The sequence below is a fragment of the Pan troglodytes genome, chromosome 14, assembly GCF_028858775.2.
Source record: "Pan troglodytes isolate AG18354 chromosome 14, NHGRI_mPanTro3-v2.0_pri, whole genome shotgun sequence".
Classification (NCBI taxonomy): Eukaryota; Metazoa; Chordata; class Mammalia; order Primates; family Hominidae; genus Pan; species Pan troglodytes.
In genome coordinates this window covers 63,385,508-63,408,879 of record NC_072412.2, presented here as the reverse complement: position 1 = coordinate 63,408,879, position 23,372 = coordinate 63,385,508, and the positions used below count along the sequence as shown (strand labels likewise).

The window sequence follows — 23,372 nt, the reverse complement described above, 5'->3', positions numbered from 1 at the left end:
TGTATCAAGTAGTAGTGTTAAGGTAGAATAAGGTCAATTTCTATGTTAGTAAATATCACCAAGCAAAAACTATACATATTCTAAGGGCAAAATGTAATTAGCTTAGCACTTCTTTGTACCTTAGGATCCTTGTATAGCACCTAGTGCATAAGTGGTCTTCCATAAAAAAGAAAAAGCAAGCAAATAAATGAACAAAAGGACAAATATGCAAGTTATTTAATCTATAACAACCAATCTAACCTATAAAGATCTTCTTAGATATGGAAAAGCAATGCACTCTTCATGATATATGTTATGCAGCTAGAAGAAAAGTAAAATTTTAAAAAATTCCAAACAAAAAGAATATTACACTGGTTTGAAATTTAGAAGATGTCACTCAGTTAGTGAAATGGCAGATATGTGGGATGTGTGGATTAACTAAGAAAAAATGCAAACAACCAAATCTAATTTATAAAGAGTAATGTGTATTAGAATGTACCTAATTACTTGTCCATCAAGATAGTAACTCTGACACCATTCCTTTTTAGTGTTTACTCCTGAGGCATCACAGCCCAAGGCAAACACATAGTAGGAATGCAATAGATGCTTGTTAAATGAGGAGAAAAGGAGGTTTATTATTTTTAAATGCCAAGATAAATATGTGTTTACTTTAAAATACCATTTATACATATTGTATATATTGGATTCTGTACTATCTGGAGTTTCAGGCATTTACTAGGGGTCTCAGAACGTTTCCCCTGCGGATGAGAGAGGACTATTCTATTTGCTTTCATTAGTCATGTAAGATTATGACAGAGCTTATAAATGTACTTTTCTGAAATCCTCTGAGATCTTATGCCAAATTCTCTTTATATTAATTGTAAATATTTAAAACCACAAATATTATTAGGCTATGACCCTTTGGTAATTATTTAACTAGCCAATTTATCTAAGCTATGTGAAAGATTGTTAATCCACTTCTATTGAGAAACTAGTGATACTATCAAGTAATTTTTGTTTAAAAAAAGTCTTATTTTAATGGCAAGCAGATAACTAGCAAAATGAGTTGTGATGCCACAGTTTGCTTTTCCAAAATAATTATGATCAGGGTCCCTGTGATACGCACAGGGAAGTGTGTAACACATCCCTTCTGTGTTAATGAATTCAAGGGAAGGCAACACCACTATTAGTAATAGCTTTTTATTCGGAGTCCTCATTTTCCAGATAGATCACATTAAACACAGCCATTAAACAATAGCGTTGAGATAAATCCATACAATGTATGCTGCTTTTGTTGTTGTCCTTGTTCACCAATCACTTGGTGCAGCTAAGAACTTTATGGAGTGATGGGCTGATAATGGAAATAGCCAACCTGCAAAACACTGGGGCCAGGAAAGTCAGACTTTAATCAGGTCTCATTCAATAATATTTAGAATCAACACATCTTGATAGCCAAAACTCTCATTCGAATTAGTGCTCTGATGAATGCTGTCTGTTGTCAAAAGAATATAATTAGACTATTATGACTGGGCATATATTATGCCAGACCTGTCTATCTGTTGACTTCAGTAACTTCTACTCTATTAGATAACAAACAGCTTTTAACCTGGTTCTAAAAAAGCATATGCTCTATTACTACATGACTTTTTTATGGTGCCATATTTTAAATTGAGCAATATCTAGATCCTTCCCTAAAGGGAAGTCATGTTTTACAAGATTTCAGCTAATTTTGGAAAACAAAACAAGTTAGTTTCTCAACCAGGAATTCAATTAACCTATGGAGTAGTGAGCCAATCTTTGTATATTGCCTGCAATAAAGTTAGAAATGTCAGGTTAAGAAATAGCATGAAAGAATTCTTTGAAATTGCATGATATGTCTCTTTAATGTTTACTTTGGTATAGGTATAACTAACAGATTCTCACTACTTTTAACTCTGATGAAAAGGTTATTTTGTTGCTTTTTTTTTTTTTTTTAGCTCATCTGCAAGCAATTTTTAGAAGTTTGGGTTTCTTACTGAAATTTCCATGAAGTGATTTTTTTTTTCTGTGCTTAACTTCAGTTACTTAAAGACCTAAAAGACAAAGTGGTATCACATCACATATTTTGTATGTGTGGGATTTTTTTGAGGGGTTAGTACTTGAAAGATATGAATTGATATTTTTTTCACATTCTAAATTATGTTAAAACCCCTTCAAATCTCACTGTTTGCTCATGCATCACCTATTAGAGCAAGGTGCTCTCTAAAGGTGTGATTTTGGCATCTCATAGGCTTCCTTGAAAGCCAAGCACCAGAGTTCTGCAATAAAGGCAGTTGCCAGCTAAATGAATAGAAGCGAGATTTCCTCAATTCAACTATAAAAGCTTGGAGTCCTGACTGCTGAATTACCACCAACTTGTAAATAAATAATCACTACTAAAACAGATAATGTGTTAAACAGCTAACACTAGTAAATCACTGGTGACAGAGAGCCTAAAGGTAAATCCCTCACACATTGGCACAACCAATTATTACAATCTTATGGTGTTTTAATGTCCTCAGACACATATAATAAATTGAACAACTGGTTACTTAGCATTAAGAATGTTTATAAAATAAACCCTACTCTCTTTGCTGATTTCATTTACATACTGCTTTAGATTTTACTAAGTGGTTATCTATCTAGTAAGAGAGAGGCAACACTTGGTAAGACTAAATGGAAATCAGTTTTCCATCAAATTTCAGCTATCAAGCTAAATCAACCTGTAGTCTCCTGGCAAAAATAACATCATATAACAGAGACAACACATTTCAGATACATAAATTGTCCAAAATATAGAGCGTCAATTAGGTTTCACATGTACAAGGTCCCTTCTTTTCTAATTTAAACATTTATGAGTAATAAAAACCAAGAGTAGAGCTTTGGAAAGGCTGTTACTAGGAACCAAAATATAGTTCTCAAGAGAATAAGGCTGATGGGAGTTGTCCACTCTTCCCTCTCAAAGCAGTTTTGCAAACGAGGTACAGTCTAAAATATTGATGGCATTTGGCGGAAATATTTTCAGTAGAAGTTTTTAAAGTTTAAAATTACAAAACTTAATTTAATTCAATGTTTGTTTTTGCTTTTGTTTTTGTTTTAAATATAAGAATTTTTATGACATTTTTGCTGTTTCTACACTGGCTTGGTGGCCAGAAGAGAAGGCACAAAATTCTCCACCAGTTTGCAAATAATGCATTTTTCTGCTCCAGTGCTCAAACAGCCTTTATTTAACTCAGCACCACATTTTCTAAGGTATGGGCACAAAACTGTTTGTCATGAAGCTGTAAAATGCCAAAAATTTTAAATGCTGAAAGAAAATGTCAATCAAGGCATTTTCCCATCTGTTGCTACTTCTGCAAGTGCTAATTTTATTTTTCCCAATTCCTGAAATTTGAGGTTTCTTAGCCTCATATGGAAGTAAGTTTGAAACTCGCTAAATGTCACAAGGAAAGGTGTAACCAAATGAAGGAACAGAAGGTGTATTATTCTCAAAGGACACCAACAAAAAGAGGCAGAAGAGCACTGAGATAAAGGAAAACATTTTGTTAAGACCCAGACCTCTTGAAAAACACTACACAATGCAAGTAACCACTGCTGGTACATACATGCATTAAAGCATTTTTCATGTTTTCAAAATATAATGGGAACACACATCTGAAGCACTTAAAATACGTTTGAGAACCAACTGATGGCATAATATCTACATAGGCAGAAGCTGTATGTTATTGAAAAAACATGAAGAAGTTTCAGATATTGGTACAAATGTCAATTCTTGTGATTTAGCATGACTTTAATAAAAGCTTCTACAAGGACTTGCACATAACCATGACTGATGGATGTATTTTTTGACCTTTCAGTTAGCTCCATCAGCTCACTCAAACACATTTTGAACAGATTATGTACTGTAGTACTTGGTAGACTATACATTAAACAAGAGACTTTGCTCTGAGGCACTGCTTCCCACACTCCATGGGGAAAAGGAAGCAGGAAAAAACAAAACTCATAGAGTTCGACAGCTACCAAGGCAACACTTGCCATTTACAATATAAGCCCAAATATTTTTGCAACACAACTATATATTAATTTAATAAAATACACAATATAGCTCTTATACACTCAACAATTTGGCTCATATGCACTGAATCTGCAATAAATCAATAAAATATGTCATTTGATGTAAACACATTGAATCTTCTTACATTTGCACATTTAAATGGTCATGTGACTTGCGTATGTCTAAGACATTTTCACTTTCCTGAGCTATTTTAGTGTCCACAAATGAATAAAACATATTAATCAAGTTAATTTTCTCTGAATCTTACCACTCAATGGTAACTATTTTTTAGAACTTTTCTATGTCAAATTTAAAACATATTCATCATTGTTTAAATCTTTGTTGGACACTAAAATGCTAAATAGACATTTTAAATCTTTAAGTTTGCTTCTTCTTTAATGACGTGAATTAGTCTACGTGTGTGCAGGACAAAATGGACTGTATCTTTTTACATTTAACTTTTATATGACATGAGATGTCTTACAAATGACCAAAGGTTTTTTTTTTGTTTTTGTTTTTGACTAATGATATGGAATGTTCCTTATGTTTATATGTGTGTCAGGTAACTTTATACAGAAATGTTTACCACAAATATGTGTTAATGTTTGGTGTAGCTTGGACTACTGCAAGGTCTTTTCAGGACTTTCAGTAGAAGCCTGTGATGACTGCTAGAAATCCACCACAGATCACAAATTATGACCCTGCTTTGTATGGGGTTTATAGGTAAACAGTTAAGTCAGCAAGTCTGAGAGTGATCAGAAATACTTCAGTTCTCACACTGCATACCTTCCTAACAGATTGTCAAAAGGTAATTCTTCTCTTCATCCTCCTTTTTCGTCTCTCCTTTTTCTTCTCTTTTTTTTTCTTTTCTCTTTAAGCATCATTAATTCTGTCCTAATACAAGTTTGGTCAAAACGAAACCATTGTTATCTCTGAAAAAGAAATCAGCAGTGGAAAGAACATACTTGTGGGCACTTCAGATGTTCACTAAAAGCCTTAAAGCAGCATTGGTCTTTCTTCATCCCTGTAAAATGGGTTATCACCAGGAGGGATCATTTTTAAATCAACAGAAGAGACAAGAAAATGCCAATGCCTTTTTTTTTTTCTTTTTTCACTTTCTCACAGCCACAGGGTCGTTTCCCCGGCAGTCTTGCAAAAGCTTATCAATTTCTCTCACAACTTCCTCTGCATCCACAGACTCTCTGCCCAGATCCCTGTTGGGGTGGTCAAGCTGCTCAAGAACAGCACCCATTTCACTGGAATCCCGGCTGGCTCTGGAATGCACATCTGCAAAGACCCTTGCCATCTGATCGGAAGCCATGAATGGAGGGTCTCTTGGTTGCTTACTAGGTGACAGATATTGACTGTCAGTGGGCAAGTACTGACTGCTTGCTTCAGCCAGGGCTCCTGGTTTTGCTTCACAGCCATCCAGGGAGCCTTTTGTTGAGGTGCAAGGCTCGATGCACGCCTTGGTTGGGCTGCTTGATGCTGAGGGGACCTCTTGGAGGAGAGGGCTCAGGGCACGTTTGGCTTTTAAATAAGGTTTAACGTTGGCAATGAGAATAGTGTGCTCTCGCTTGTCTTTTCCAAATGTACAAAAAGTCTTTTTCCCAGTGGGATTCACAGTTTCATAAGTCTCAGTCTCAACATTAGCTTCAACTGTAGGTACAAAGAGATTTGTGCGGTAATCTGCATTTTCAGCCTGATTGGCTGCAGGGAACTGTGGCATCCAGCACCTGTCAGAATGACCAAGCACTCGGCATTCATCTGTGCAATTAACACACTCTTCTGGTTCTGCAAAACAAAAGAGAAAACAGCAAATCCAATCATTAGAGTTTTCTTTAAATTTCTACAGAGGCTGTGATCAGCTCTCAATGGGCTTGCTTGACCTCTGGTCTCATAATTAAAAAGGAAAAGAAAACAATAATTAAAACATTTCAGGATGGTTGCATAAACCTGCTGGTTGAGACAATGGTTTAATTTAAGTCTATTCTCTAGATATTAATGAATTCCCATAGCCTGGGAAGAAGTAAGAGGTGGCCATTGGAGAATCATTCTCAGTAGAATAGAGCATCACCATAAACTAAACTCCTGGGAATATCAGTTAGTCTTTGTTCTGTATAACTCATCCTAGAAACAGTGAACTTCAAAAAAGATTATCAGGATTATTTTTTTCAAATCAAATAACAAGGCAAAAACTGGATTGCAAACTTCCATAACAAGTTCTAAGCTGCTCTTTAAAAAACGTTTTATCACTATTTTGCTTGTAATTGTTATTTGGATGACAGTCATGAAATAAAAGGTTTCCTTTAAATGCTTACTTTTCCTACTGAGAGTGGCAAATGGAATTTTTTATCAGGACGTATTATGAATAAGCTTGTCAAAAAGTGCACATCTCTATTTTATTAGATAGGCGTATGGATCATGTAATCAGTTTTCTGTTCAGCTTTTTGTTTTGGGTGTAAGTAGGTGAAAATGCATTTACTCAACAGATACAGGTCAGAATGAATGACAAATCATGATTTCCCATTTTAAATAATAATGCTTTCTGTGGGAATTTTTACTTTTTTCCTTTGCCAATAGAGACTCTAAATAAAGCATTCTTTTAATGATCTCTATTTCACAGATGCTGAATGTGGAATATGAAAAAAAATCCTTAATTATAGAAGAGCTGCATACTTCCATTGACCCCAATATTTTAAACCATAACTTTGAGCTACATCTTCCCAGTTGTCCCTTCCTTATATAAATGATTGTGCCCATTGTGGTTAATGACTGTTTCTAAATCAGAGACTTTTACTTTTAGGAGAGGATATTTACAATTTACCTTTATGTAATGGGAATAGAAGTCCCTACACTTTTAGGCGCCCTTGGGATTTGCCATTTAATTGGTGCTAGATGATCTCTACACATTTAGAGTGTCCTGTGCAAGAAAAGGATGTCCACATGAAACATATATTTAAAAGAGCAGCAAATGTAATAGCATTGATAAATTTGTATATCGCTTCTCAAAGTTATATATGAAACCTAAATTTATACTTAAAGCATGTAAATAATTATTTACATTAAAAAGCCCACAATCTGTTTTCTCTCAAAAGGTTTTAAGATAAAACAATTTCTTAAGAGGCTGAAATTTTTTAGGAAGAAATCAAAATGGTGTCTTGAGAGAACAAAGATACTATGTTATTTATTCACACCTGTGAAACCTCAAAAAAAATTAGGTATCTTTCTTCTATTTTAATTTTGTCATTTTTTAAAAGAAATGTTTTCTTATGAGTAAATTAAATATTCACTGTTAAATTTATTATGCAGGAAAGAATGCTGAAAAGCAGTCACACAGTGCATCCACAGACACAAATACTATCTACAAATTGAAAGACTGTTAGACAGACATGAAGAACAGCAGAAACTAGGCATTATTTTTTTTTCAGAAGCCTCTATTTATGTATTTAAATTAGAACTGAAATTTTTTAAAAGGGGGTATCAGAAGTTCAATATTGGCCAGGTATAGTGGCTTATGCCTATATTCCCAGCACTTTGGGAGTCTAAGGCAGGAGGATTGCTTGAGCCCAGGAGTTTGAGACTAGCCTGGGCAACATAGCAAGACACCCCTCTACAAAAATAAAAAATTTAAATTAGCCAGGTGAGGTGGTGCATGCAGCTACGCGGCAGGCTGAGGAAGGAAGATGGCTTGAGCCCAGGAGTTCAAGGCTGCAGTAAGCCGTAATCATGCCATTTCACTGCAGCCTGAGTGACAGAGTTAAACCCTGTCTCAAAATAAATAAGTAAATAAATACATAGAAAAGCAAAAAGAAAGGTTCAATATCAGGTATCAGTCATTTGTTTCCTTTACCTACTCTAAATGGGAATCATAAATATTACCTTTATTTATATCTGTCAGTAAATGTTAAAAAAAATCATTTCAACAAATAGATAACTTTCAACAAATTTTATCTTTCAGAAAGAAGGAAAAGTAGAAAACTTTACAATATATTTCACTCAGTAATACTTTTGTACCTTCTAGCATCATGAAATTTTTTAAAAAATTCATTTATAACTCATACACTGTCTTGAAATATGCTAATGTAGTTTCATGTTTCATATTGACTGGCCTTTCATTGCAGCTATTTGGATAGCTAACACTGAATGAATTCAGTATGAATTTAAGACACAGAAAAAGAAAGAATAATGCAGACGTATGAAAGTGTAAATCGACCTTGAATTTGAAACCACCAACATAAAATGATTGTTTGCTTGTCACTGCTGAAAATCTGCAGCATTTTACTTAACTCCTTTATGTCACATCGTGGGGAGCAAATTTTGAGTATTGATTATGATACATTACAAGCTGTTCACCTTGTGATTAGACTATAATTTTGATGGCAGCAGTTCACAGGCGGTGAAGAAAATTGAATGGACAGTTTTGTACAAACAGCAGAAACTATGAGCACAAAGTGAACTCTAACTGTCAAGGATCAAGTTAGAATTTGTGAGAGAGGGAAATCATTTTTGAAAAAACATAAATGGATGAATAGGTAAATACAGAAAGAAGAGACACAGATAATATACAATGAATGACTGGTTGGGCAAAGACAAATGGAAAAAAGGAAGAAAGTAGAAAGGGAAAGAAGCAAAACAAAGTGAAGGGAAGGAGGGAAACGAGAATGAGAGTGAGGCAAGGGCTGGGGGTAGATGAAGAGAGAGTGTAGTGTGGAGGGAGAAGGAGGGAAAGCTGCCACAAAGAAAGGGTTTGTTTAAGACAAAAAGGGGTGTATTCACAGTATTTCTGACATGTGTACCTTCTATTGCACATTTTTAAGTGCCCTCAATAAGTTAAGTGTGTATAATAAAAAATAACATTGAAGAGTATTTACTTAAGCCCTACAGTTCTAAGATAGATGATCAAACTGCTCTCTGTACTTTAAGGGGAATGGATTCTGGAGTAGATATGTTAAATTATAAGCTATGGAAATGAAAAAAAAAAGCAAATTATTTAGATAGCCACCGTTTGCATATATTCAATATATACACCAGAAAACAAGTCCAGAAACCCTGAACAGAAGAAATCAAATAAAAAATAGTTGAACAAATATTCACTTTTTTCTTCAAGTTCTATCTGGGATTGCCAAGATATTATTTACTTTTGTTTTCCTACTTTCCTCAATATAACATGATCACCCCTTCATAGAATGCATCCCTTGCCAAGAAACATAGCAAAATTTAAATAGTATGCAGATGAGAGATACTCACAGATAAGCATGTTTATATTGCAGAAAGAAAACAATTCTAAAGTACACAAGGTGGGACTGTGGGCAGTTCTGCCTATATTAGACACTGTAAACTACAGTGTTTACAGTTATAAACTATTAGTTTACAATGTCTAATCTTTTAAAAGCATGATTCCCTGAAATATTATGTGACAATCAAGTAACTTTAAACACTTGTTTAGTATTAAGAATCACTTTCTATACTCCTGTTGCTGCATCTGACTGTTATGCAAGCCTCAAAGGGAAGTATCTAAATGCAGTAACCTTAATTAGTTCAATTGTGCCTCTTAATTTATATGACATTTTTGCAAAACAGATGAAGTAACTCAAAAGACTGTAGTACTTGCAGTTTACCTGCACCATAAACCACACACACACACATGCACACATATTCATATTGTATACAGACCTTTATTTTTATGTTTGTGATAAAGCTTAGCTTTTTCCAAGACACAGACTAAAAATTCATTAATAAAATAGAAAATCTTAAATTCATAACCTATGCATTTCTGAACATTAACTACTAGCAATTACCATAAGAGAAATACAGGTGAATCACAGGAAGTTCTCTACTCATAATATCAGGGGTACATAAACAAGACAATATTTTATTATTGTAAATAAAATGACAATATTTTATTATTGTAAATAAAATGACAATATTTTATTATTGTAAATAAAATAACAATATTTTATGTATTTGTTTATATATTAACAAAGCTTACATATATTAATGTACACATATATAAATCTTTCAGACTAAAAGCACCAATAAGCAACATTTTAATCTTCCCCTTTGCCACAAGCCTGGGTGCAAAACCTATGATTAGATCAACACTTTAACTGTCTCTGATTTTAGAATTTCATGTAATTAAAATGGATTTGGACATAAAGATACCCAAAATCTGCATATTCATATTGGCTGATAATATCTGAAAGCTCTCTCTCTCTTTTTTAACCTACACTAAGCAGTTTAATAGCTTAATCTTAAGGATATCAGGCAAGCAATCATTTTGTGACAAAATATACCTTCAGAGGAATTAAGCCATTGTGAAATTATTCTAAATTATATCTATGTGAGGAAAAAATACTTAGATAAAAACATCAAATTATCTGCTTTTAAATTGTTGGGTTTTAATAGTCTCCCACAAATGTTACATAATTTAATTTTACAATGTGTTTTAATTGTATAATGTCACTATATCACAGGAGTGCATAGCCATTTCAATGATGCCCAAAATTATCATTTATAAGATAGAAAGTTGAAACCAAAATGTTATTAAAATCAACAAAGATTAACAAAGACTAAGTGCCTGAGTTGAACATAGTTATTGTGGAAAGCTCAGGGAAAAACACTTGTGGATTCTGATTCTGTAGTGTCCAAGCACAGGAAATATGCCTAGCAACCAGCCAAAAAAGTCTTACTTTGGAGAGAATCTACCTCTTTATTCTATTCTGTTTTGCTCTCAGGCAGAAATTTGTCACAAGTCAGAATTTTAAACTTATTTTCCCTGTCTTCAGAGCACTACAAAAGTAATTTGTGACCACTTAGGGAAATTTTAGAGAGCATAAAAGGATTTCCTCCCCTGAGTTTCAGACTTACTTGGTGCTTTGGGAACTTACATATTTGTACACCTGAAAACGTGCATATAGTTTGCAGCACAAGAGTTTCCTATGTGCATCCAGTATTTGCCTCTGATTTTCTTTTCTATAATGATGAGATAAATGTCTGTGTCATAGACACTTAAAAACCAAAATCTATAAATCATGGCATCAATAAAGACAGTCTAAATTGTTGTGGCCAGGGGAAAGGGACATTTCAAAAAGTTATCTGTGCTTTATGATTGTCAACCAAATGGTCTTATTTCTGTTTTGTAAACAGATGTCAATAGAAATTGTGTTCTCCTATTACTGTGGTAGTTGGTATCATTTCTAACAACATCTTAATATTAGAGTTTTTCCAAGTAGACAACTCTATAAATGGAAGTCCAGTTTTTATTTGTTCCCGTTATTCTTTTTTTGTTTCTAATTTACCTTCTTTCAACAATGTAAGCTTTCATAATATCTAATTAGCTGTCTTCCAAATCAGAGAGCAAGCACTCATCTCTATTTACGGTCTGCACAAGTGTTCTGTAGATTAATTCTACAGAATCTAAGCTAAGTACCCATCACAAATTCTTTATCTGTCTGCGAACCAAGCCAAGCCAAGACCTTTGGCTGGCAGTTCATGCTCAGTAATAGTTTTCTGTTAAGAGGCCTTAATGGTATAACAACAGCTTGATTTTATGGCCTTTTTCTTTCTTCAGCACATACACACAATTACACACACATGCATGTGCACACATTTTTCTATGACCACAACAAATTGCAATTTATCCCAATATATTCTAACATAGAGAAAACATCAATGCTAAAATAGAAATCTCATCAGAAAATGGTCCAACATACCTCTAATAAAATGGATTTTTCTTTCAGTGAGTTGACATAATTTACAACATCCTGTGAACTGACACTTTTCTAACATACACAATTCTTTCTTTTTTTGGCTATGTTGATTATTATTGACTTACTTTCTTTTCTGATCCTATAAAACCTTTACACTTGTTATAATAATAGAGTGAGCCATTCCATATAAATGGTACCTTAACAATCTATATTCATAAACATTATTATTTCCACTTATGACTTCTATGTCCCATTTACTTGTATATTGTTAAAAATGAATATTCTGTTCTCACTATCTGACTAAAAGGAGTAAAAATTTTGCTTTCAATATTATTTCTAGAGACAGTTCTGGATAAGTAAGTTATCTCAAAATTATTTTTTCCTGTGTCAGATTTTTAAATGGGTATTTTATATTACAAATTTCCTGGAATTTTTTTCCTACTTCCAAGTTTTATTTTAACACCATTTTTAATAAGCTTGTTTTATCCTTTATGCAGGGAAGAACAGGGTTGTGTAAGAAAAAATGTTAATCGGAGAATCCATCCCTTGCTTAGCTAAGCTATTCTTCTTCTATAGCATTGTATTTCCCATGTGTCTCACTTGTGCACAGGGATACATGTTGTTTCTTAATCAAGTAACTAATATACAGATACACAGATATGGAAGGTCTTTTGCTGCTTTTATTTTTTAATATAATGAGGAAAATATATCTTGTTATAATATGCTTATTTCATGAGGTTGCCTGTTAACATGTTGGCAGTGATATAATGAGGAAAAATTAGACATAGGACCTGAGGAAATAAAATTATTTTTAAAAAAATCAGCCCCATAAAGAATTATAAATTTAAAATATATCTCAAGTAATAAAAATACTATGAGAAAAAATGTATACATTTTGAGGAGTATACACTGCTAATCTGGCTTCCAGATTTCACTTTGTGAAGTGCCATTCTATCTGCTTTTGATAGCAGAGAGGACATTTTGAAGAGGAAGTTGTTATAATACTATCAAATAGTCAAACCACGGCAGCTTTGAAGTACCCATCCTCTAGCGTGCACCTGCATCGCACAATGCTTTTGAATGTATTGCCACGGCTGCATTCAGACACCAGAAATCACTGTCCTATATCATAAGCAAGTGAATCCAATCACAGCTGGGTATTTGGAGCTGTTTGGAGCATTTACACTTACTGTTCAATGCACCTGCACACCTTCAGGGATGGTTTTAAGTGTTTGTGACCCTTTGGACATAGTAAAATGTTTACCAGAGTGGAATTTTCTGGCGTATATATTGACCACACATAGATAGCGCTCTAAGGTGAACAGAACTTAAGACAAATTGAAATGAAATTTATGATAAGGAATAAATGCAAAACAGTATTTGATACGGAAGTGCTAGGACTACAAAACAATGAGAATGTAAACCATGCATTGGGAATTTATGGCACAAATATCATTTGTGTCCCATGGCATGCCACTGAGATCAACACTGAAAATTTAATCTGCCCCTTCCCTGAATTCCCTTCTGTAGGCACAGCCATCACCTGGGGCAGCGGCAGATGCTTAGAAGTAAAGGCACAGCTAAATGGAACCATCTTTTTCCTAACAGGTACCCTGAAGAGAACTGGCTGAAGCTCAATATTATACCACTAGAACAAGGTTTATATTCACTTTGAGAAAAGTATGCTTACAGAGACTTTCAAGGAAAAACAATACAATTCAAACATCCCACCAGCATAAAGACAGCTCACATTTTGTGGGCACATTAGATGTGTGTAGTTCAGCAATTACTTTAAAGAAGTTACACACAATAATTTATAAGGTAAAAATGCATTACACACCTCCCCACACCTTGCCTAGGAATTGAAAGTTTTCAAGGAGGGGTATCTTGGGTAGAATGCTGTAGAATGAGTGTTTTGTTGCATACAGGTCTGTGGTAAATAAACCTAGGTCTATCTACTTCTAAAGTTCTGAAGTTTGTAAGACTATATCTCTTTACCGATGAGTTTAAACTTTGACTGGAAACTAAAAAGTAGAGTGAAACCAGCATATGGGAAATTATTCATGATCAGTTACATTTTGAACTATGTCATATGAACGTCAAGCAGCAGAAATACAGAGAAAAGCGTAGGTTGTAATATTGTGAAAGGCTTTATGCAAGAGGTGGTGCTTGATCTGTGATTCAAAGGCTGATCAGGGTTTCAACCGAGAGTGGAGAGCAGAGAGAGGGCGCTCCAGGTAAAGGATTAAGAAAAGAAACACACCTCACATGGGAATGTGCACTTCACAGGGCAGTAAGAGACCGGCTTTATAGGTCAAAGGACTTAAGCTGCAATGGCAACACTTGACATAACAATGTAGAGAAAATTTGCTAGGATCTGAAAAAAGAATGGAAAAGTTCTAAGTAAAAGACCAAATTTAATGCAGCAGGCAATGAAGCACTAGTATAAGTATTTAAGCAGTGTATCATATGTCTCAAAGATTCTTGAATTATTTCGGTGGTTGATTGGAAAGTCATCAGACACCATTTATGAAACTATAGAATTGGGATGAGCTATAGGGTAAATAGAATCCAAATCAGCATTATTTCTAAAAAGGGATATCTAGAGTTTTTGGCTCAAGCCAGAGTATCTCCAACAGACACAACAAGACCTGAATGATTCACTGGAATAGGCATTCCAGCCCCCAGACTCAGCTTTCATCTTTCATATCATCGTGCTTCTTCTAAAGAAAGTCTTAATGTGCATTTAAACTGGTATTTTATGTTACCAGCATAAATCTTGCATTTTTAAATTCTTCATTAGAAAAATATTTCTTTTTCCTACATCTGCTTTATCTTTCTTCCCTCTTCCTCTAATTTTCTGTTATCATTAACCAAACATAACATTTCATATGGTAAAGTATTTGAAATATTAAAGGATTATTTTAGAAAATCAGAAAATGGAGAGTCTGGAACAAAAGAGATTCGCTAGGTATTCAAAAGAGAGGTAAAAAATATATCAACAAAGCAAAGACAACAACAAAGAGTAAGATGGATGTTGAATCTCAGAACACTTTTCATATTTGATACACCATTGAAAAGGTTTTTGATACACCATATAAAGAACAATAAATTTTAAAAACTTCCAATTTTTTCCTAAATAAGCATTTATATTTTGTATGAAGATAATGTAGCAATTTTCCCATTGAATTATATATTACAGCATTACTCTGCATTCCTTATTATTTTTTATCTGTTTACCTGGAGACCCTAAAGTCCCTTGAAATCAAGATACTACAGTATATTCTTCAGCATTCCATTCCTTGAATATATGACACACTCAATGTACACTTCTGAATTTGAACAGATGCTTTAATTGATGGAAAGGATCATTAAATTAAAAGTTATCAAACACTACGGGTAACCTATAATGGGAACAACTACATACTTTATAAATTACTCATTTCAGTACCATTCATTTGTGAGATTATAATGTCAGTTTTCAGAATGATCCCAGGACCAAATGAAGTTGTACATAATAGCTGTCTATTGCTGTGAGATATGCATTGTTTACAGTAATATCAGATGTCTGTTAAAAACAATGTTTATATAGAAAATATAAAGTTATCTATTTATTATTGAAAATACCATTTTAAATTATGAGATAAATCCTGCCTGACATATATTCTACTCGAACTTGGAGGTCAGAATAATTTCCCTTTAGGAAATTTTGGAAACCAGTGACACTGTTATTGAAATCAAAGCCTATATTTAAATAATCACCTCTTTATAATTTTAAATTATGGAAAACAGTGAGTATCCTGAAAACTACACCTCAGCACCTATAGGTTTCTTGCTTCTCTGCTACGTTTCTCTTTTGTTTTTTTCTTCTACTGCATTGCCGTGTCGAATGAGACACTTTTCTCTTTTAAGTGAGCTGTCTCTGTATCTTACACTTTAGCCAACAGCTATCATCAACATATGAATTAATTAATAAGACTTTGTAATTTTAGAGTCTTGAAAGAGTTAATGCAATTTCCGAAAGAACCTGATTTATATGCAGTGAGAAACCTATGCTCTGGCATGCAGTAGTTAGCAAAAGCTGTTTGGCTTACAAGGACAAATTTAAAATTCTAGCAACTTAAATAATACTGTGAATTTCAGACCCAAGACTGTTTAAGTATTCTACTATCCTTCATCTTTGGAGAGGATGTTTTCCTTATGCTTTTATTGCCTCTGTAAGCCAACCCCATCTCTGATAATGACACCATTTTTGATGACATGGATGAATACATCTAAGATTCAAGTCATCCTCCTAGCAAAGTGGTAATCCTGTAAGGAAGGTCAATGAAAACATGCCTATTAAACCAAACTCGTTGTAAGAAGCAAGCAAGAGAGTCTTATTAGTGTTTTCTCTCTGCCTGCTGTCTGATTGCTATTGGGATGTATATCTATTCACCAGTTTAAATCCTGTTGTTCATCTTGTTTCTAGCAGCTCTTATTTTCAATTGCTAGAAACAAGCAAACAGAATCAGGTGTCAGTTTTAGCACTCTCAGAAAACAGTTAATTCAGATGCAGTTCATCTTCTCTGGCTTATTATTTAGCAATCAACCTCTGCCAATAGGATATGGGAGTCCCAGAAGATAGATTTTTAAAGAATGTTTTTAATATTTTAATATTTTTAATGACATTCTAGTTTCCAGAAGCTATTTATTAAACTCACAGATTTCTACTTGGGATAGGTCTAAAGTTTCCTTTGTTAACTTAAATTAGGTGGGCATGTGTAGACGAACAGATCTGTGTCTTGCTCAGACAAGTATTTTCAAAAATACTATATTTTTGAAGAAAGAAGTAATACAAAAGGTTTTTTTAAAGATTCAAATGAGTGAGAAATATGTATGAAACTATACTACTCCATAAATGATTCTGCAACAGGTACTTATATAACAAAAATGTAAAAACTAAAGCTAAATACCCTCAATGTGTTCATGCATACGTGTATATGTGCATGCATGCACACACACAGAAAAATAATAATAAATATGTACTTGAATAAATACATACAAATGTCTCCTATGAAGTGGAATCTTTCTAAGAGGACAATTAAAATGATAGTTTCCAAAGGTAACTTTAGAATAAAATACAGGCATTTGGACCTAAACAATTCGGCCTTGATCTTACTCAAACAATACCCCTACCACTAAGCTGCTGAAACTGTGAATCTTATGGCTACTATAATTTTAAATAGTCAAAAATACCTATAAAGGGTAGGAAAGCAATGATAACTGCCATTTCAAATAAAGGCTGTTCTTGGAATTACCTCTCTAAAACCATTCTGTTCTTATTACCTGTAACTGTGCTATAAATTTATTGGAAGCTGATGTGTTTTATCCTCTACAATTGGTTCATCCCAAGAATAAAACTTTAAGTGAAATCAATGCACTCAATATCCATATTCTAAAGTAAATATACAGAAATGTTTCTTGTAATAGGTTTTACTGGCAATGACAAGCCATTTTTCTAGTAACAGCTTTAATGTTTTGTAATCATTAAAACACACTGAAGCATTGGAGAAATTGGTAGAAGAGGTCAGGAAATTTACATATTAAACGAGAGGAGATGTGGCTCTTTAGATTATCCTGCTATGTAATCAAACTGAGGGGCAAAAAAGCTACTGGAGAGGGCTATTTCTGAATCACAGTAAAGATAAAAATGTGTTTTTAAAGAAAATGTTACCATGCATCATGCAGTATGGAGATAAAAAAGTGTCTAACAGTGATGTTTTAAATACTTTCTTATCTTGGAGAGTATTTTCTGCGATTCCATCGATAATCAGCCATACCCAGAGCAAAGAACAGACAGTAAGAGTGAAGTGCATTCCCAAAGGGTAATATTAACAAGAAAATAAATACAAATATATAAGCAATTATTTTATTTTCAGACTTTTAATCTGAATCCAATCTAAAAAGGAATTCATATTAATATAACAGAAGAACTAATTAAGACAGTCTTTCTTAATTCAAACATGCTATATTTGAGTTTTTCTTATTAATAATCTTTTCATTCAATCTTAGAAATAAGTGATTTTTTTGTTGCTACCAAAGGTATTTTCAAGGAGCCATTTAACAATTTTCATATTCATTATCAAAAATGGATGTATGATGAATTATTCAGTTTGGTGTTCTAAGACCTTCATAATCTAGCCAAAATAAATTTTTTAGGCAACTCTATTATTAAAAAAATAAATTTAAATTCAGGCAAGTCAGATTTTTACATTTGCTTTCACAGCAAATTTCTTTATAATGCTTAGGAAAATAGCAGTAATCTTCTAACTGGACCCTAAAATTCCTTTAGAAATATAATTCATAAGTCAATCAGAGAATGTGGACACTTCTATTGGACACATAATTGGGATCACAACGTCTCTGCTGAAAGGAGAAAAAAGCTTGAATTTAAGTAAGTTTCACTCTAACCGTGAATGTGTACATTTTTAAGGTCCAGATGAGTTTTTGACTTGAGCTAAAGTTATCCAGTATTAAAATCCAAGGTCTACCCATAAGTGAACTACAATTAAACTATTTGATTTGACAAATTTCCAGTAATATATTTATTTTAAAGCTCATTCTTTAAATGATAAAAGTATTTATGATCACAAAGGAAACCTACCTGCTATTATTATAAAATGGAAAAATTATTAGGTTAGCAGTACTTAGTAAAAAGAAACTTTCTATCTAGGCTTTTTTCTTATTGAGTATAGTTGTTTTATTACTAAAAATAAATATATCTGCACATAATTTTGCATAAAATCCCAAATATAAATAATGTATTGTTAGATTAATAATTTATTAAAAACTATACATCCAAAGATACATAACTCATTGATGTATTTATTACCTATAAAACACAAAGATTATATCTATATGAACTATTTGGGAGATAATTGAAACAAAAGTAAAAATATTATTATTCTGATTATTTTATAACATAGAGACAAAATGATTATGTTATAGTAATTTTATAATAATCAAAAATATATATGCAAAATTACATTCAGTAGCCTCAACAATTGTATTCTAAATTGAAGAGTTTTATAGTATATATTCAATAGAAAATATTAGCAAGCTTTGCTATCCTGATTATCTTGACACTTTGAGAAAATGTAAATTTAAAATGATAACTTCAAATTTGTCACATAATTATCACCCAAGGAATACAGCTAAAAAGAAAATGTACATATAGTTATGCATGCATTCTTCATACACATGATTAAAAAATTACATTCATATACCAGATGGAAATGAATAGAAGGGGCCTTGCCTAAAGACAACACTCTCTGAGAACCACTTAGTGGACATAAAATAAGGCTTAATTTACCTAACAACAGTTTCCAGTTTTCCTGGTGCTCAATCACAACACTAGCTCTGTGTTTCTTGTTGGTAAATGGCCATGGTTCTGCACAGGTGTACATGTGCCTGTGCATGTATGCACCAGTGAGCATTCACATACATTTGAGCAGGAAATGGATGTGAGATCAAGACAGAAATATATTGAGGAACACATGAAATAATGTATAAAAATTTACATTCTAAAATCCAAAATGATTATTGGTATAAATGATACCCTTGAATTTAATTTTTGCTGAATGAAAAAAATATAACACTTTTCCCAACTAATTAAAATTTAATCAATGTGAAATCACAGCTATTCAAGGGTAACAAGGAAGACTTTATATAGACCTTATATATGTGTGTGTGTGTGTGCATGCACATGCACACGGACACACTTGTGTTTCAAACTTCTCACCTTTTTACCCCCAAATCAAGGACAGGTATAACTTTCCCAACTATAACCTTGTCTGTTTAAAGCTGTTCTATTTTTACTCCAGTTTCCATTCATTTCCATACAAGAAATAAAGCAACCTTGTCTCTTTCTCTGGCATGAATAAAGCAAGAAAAATTGCGATTCTTAGATTACTATAATATACATGTATGTTTTTCAAGCACAGCAACAACCTGATATAATCATTTTCTCCAGTAGCAAGTGTTTTTCTTAAGTAGTGATTAAACTATGCAGAAACCAATCAAATCTCTCAAAAGCATTCAAATGATTCACAGACTTGGATGATATCCAGACGTAGAATGGTATAATATGTTGAGCTAAAATTTCACCTGAGATAGGAATACTTTTTCCTGTTTTTTTACTTAATTTTTCCAGTTGTTTCAAATCTTAATGTGTTTTCCAAGATTATCTGAATCACATGTAAAGCATACTTAGAGATTGAAATATATTGCATAATTTATGGAGTTCCAGGGATTTAAATATTTAGCTTCATTAGCCATTATAATTTATATAATTTTGGTTCTGCCTTGCCTTTAGGAAACTATATGGGGCTGCTATGTAAAGGTTTTTTAAAGTATTGTGTAAAGAAGCCTTTAACGTATTTTCACAAAGTAACACTTAGCTAATATGATGTGTAATTGAGTCCAAAAGGAAAGAGGAATTTGGGGACTCAGTTTCTCAGGTGAAACACAGTTATTCAGGTGGCAACAGTGAAGCAGATTGCATCTACACCAACAACTTACACCAAAAGAAAATAATCAAGTTTTTCTTTCCTGTACAGTCCACTTTCCATTCCATCAGTTTATTCTACACTATCTCCTAAGTGAAATTAATATAAATGGTAGAATTTTCAAAATATGAAATAATTAAGATTTGGCCCACTTAAACTCACTTAAGAATAACAAATATTAAAAACCTGGTGTAAGACTAGATTCTTGTTTCAACCGTTAACACTATACAGCTTTTCCGGAAATACTAAGAGCATTAATGCAGAAACAATAAAGAAAATTACTCACTTACTATGCTATTTTCCTTTAAAGAAATAAAGTCCACATGTTCTGCCTTGCAAATGTATAGTTTTATGAGTGCTATCATCTAACAAGTAAAATTTGGATCACAGAGAAGAAAGCTAGCAGATGAAGAAATTGCTCACCTGGAGGAAGCAGATCAACAGACTGAAGTCTACTTGTGATGGTGTGTAGGGTGAGGATAGCAAAGGAAAGCAAAGTCGGGAATGCTTGAAAAATAAAATATTTTTAGTTAACAAATAGAAAAAACCAAGTAGGAAAAAGGGCCAACTGAATTATGAATCCTTCTCTATTGATTTTAACTTTTATATTAAAATTCTTTAGAATGATCAATATCTAAAAGATATGGTCATTGATATTTCCCCAGCTACATAAGACTTAGTCTTATTGGAAGAAAATTACTTTTCTGGGGGTATTTAAGTTTAGATGAGATGAAAACAGTGCAAAGTAACCAGATGTATTCCTAGGTCCATGGAAGAAATACACTCATGATGATGATGCATTCATTAATCTTAAATAAAATAATTTTCTGCAATAGTGGATAGAAGATGTGAACAAGCAGGCCCCAAAAATTAAAGTCACAAACTATTCTATAACATCCCTAGTTACCAAGGTTTTAATAAAAATGTGTACTGCATCTTAATATTAGTTATACAATATATGCTGTCTAGAACTTGAAACAAGACACTATTTGTAATTTAGCCCTTTACTCAGTCACCTAATTTAAGAATGTACTGACTTTAGCAATGAGAAATATATATATATATTTTATACATATATATATATCTCTGTAACATCTTCTATTTTTTTGTTACCTAACATGAAACATGTATGTAATACAAAATTAAGAAAATGCTGTGGTATATTCTTGCTTTTGTTTTTGTTTTGCTTTTTATGATACTCTAACTTAGATATATTATGTACATGTATATTTGTTCTACTTCTTAGACTAAAACAAAAAAAGAATATTTTGTTCTGCATTAATGTTATTGAAATGCACAGTGAATATGAGAAATCAATTGCTGCCTTAAAGTCTTGCCAAAAAAAAATGCCTGTTGGTGAGTGAGAGTAACTTTATTTTTAAAATAGTCTCATTTTCTGAGATTCTGTTGTTTGCCCCTCCCCTGGAAAATAATTATGTAGGATTCCAAGGTAAAACAGGTTGAACAATTAATAACAGGCAGCTCAAATGGTTTTTTTCTCACTGTTGCCCTGGGGATATTTCTTTCATTCTTTTCTTTTTCCCCTGGCTTTGTGTTTAATTTGTGTGTGTTTCTGTCCTATTTTTAAAGTATACCCTCACAACAGATGGAAATACCTGAAAATAAGTCTGCCTCACGCACATGTTTAAATGATGACTATTGTAATATTTAACAGAGTAAAGAGAATACAGAATATACTGAATGTTTGTTTAGAGAAAAAGAATAATCTAGAAATTACCTTGTTATTATGTTTGTCTTGACATTCTGAAAAAGCACTAGTTCTTGCCAAATATATATTAAAAAAGTTCAAAGTCTAGGACCTTCATATATTCTTACTTTGTTACCAAACTCATTTGTCTTTTCGGCATATAACATGACCCTCTTAGATTTTTAATGGTACCAACAATAAGGCTTTTCAATATCCATTAACCATTTTACTATGTAGAAAGCACTTTACATTTACTTGATAATAATCCAAACTCAGTAGTCAATATCTAATGTATTTTAGATACATTCAAAATATGTCATATATTTTTAAAATAATATAAGCAGAGTCACATAAAGTACACAACTCCTTTAATCAGAAAAATTGATCTCATCCAAGTTGAAGAAAAAACAGCTATAGGCTGTGTACTTGATTGGATACTGCCCCCCCCCCCAAAATGTATGTCAACCCAGAACATCAGAATATGACCTTATTTGGAAATAGGGTCTCTGCAGATGTAATTACTTAAGATGAGGTCATACTGGAATAGAGTTGGCCTTAATCCAAAGACTTGTGTCCTTGTAAGAAGAGAAAACAGAGACACAGAGACAGTCACACAGGGAGAACATCATGGGACCATAGACACAGAGATTGAAGTGTGTGTCTAAGATTGCTGGCAATTACCAGAGTCAAGGAAGGGTCCTCTCCTAGAACTATAAGACAGAGCATGGTCCTCCTTATACCTTGATGTTGGACTTCTAGCCACCAGAACTATGAGATAATAAATTTCTGTCATTTTTAGCCACACAGTTTGCAGTACTTCGTTATAGCAGCCCTAGAAAACCATTACTAATTTTGCTACTGTGAAGTGAGGTGCTGCTGTAAAAAATATCTAAAAATGTAGAAGTGGCTTTAGAATTCTGCCATGGGTAGAAGCTAAAAGATCTTTGAGGTGTTTGGTAGAAAAAGCCTACATTGTTTTGAATATACTATTGAAGGAAATAATGACATTAAAGTTGATTCTGCTGGGGGCTCAGAAAGAAGCAAAGGAAAATCTACAGATAAAGCTTTTATTATGAACACACACACACACACACACACACACACACACACACACACGGTCATATATCACAAACAAAGCTGCAGAGAAAGTTTTTTTATGACATACGTATATATAGTCATAAATGCAAATGGTCTCAAATGGAAATGTTTTTGGACACTGAAAGTAAGACAATCCTTGTTATAAAGTGGCAGAAAACTTTGCCAAATTGTGATCTACTACTAAGTAGAAGGTAGAACTTGTAAGTGATGAACTTGGATTCTTAGCTCAGATCTCCAAGCTAAGTGTGATGTGT

General features: G+C 33.1%; 1 protein-coding gene across 5 annotated transcripts in view; it reads right to left on the bottom strand.

Annotated features, from left to right (window-relative positions):
- Window positions 1-1,163: 1,163 nt before the first annotated feature.
- The window catches only part of PCDH17 (protocadherin 17), a 98,906-nt gene continuing 76,697 nt past the window's right edge, over window positions 1,164-23,372 (bottom strand). For 3 of the 5 annotated variants that reach the window (XM_009427022.5, XM_063792166.1, XM_009427023.5), the window contains 2 exons: window positions 20,736-20,819; window positions 1,164-5,845 (listed from right to left, as the gene is read on the bottom strand). In XM_009427022.5, coding sequence (XP_009425297.1) covers window positions 5,163-5,845; window positions 20,736-20,819 — 767 coding nt within the window. In that variant the 3' untranslated portion in view covers window positions 1,164-5,162. The remainder of the gene's footprint in view (window positions 5,846-20,735; window positions 20,820-23,372) is intronic. The other 2 variants (XM_054665343.2, XM_054665344.2) reach the window with 1 other exon arrangement.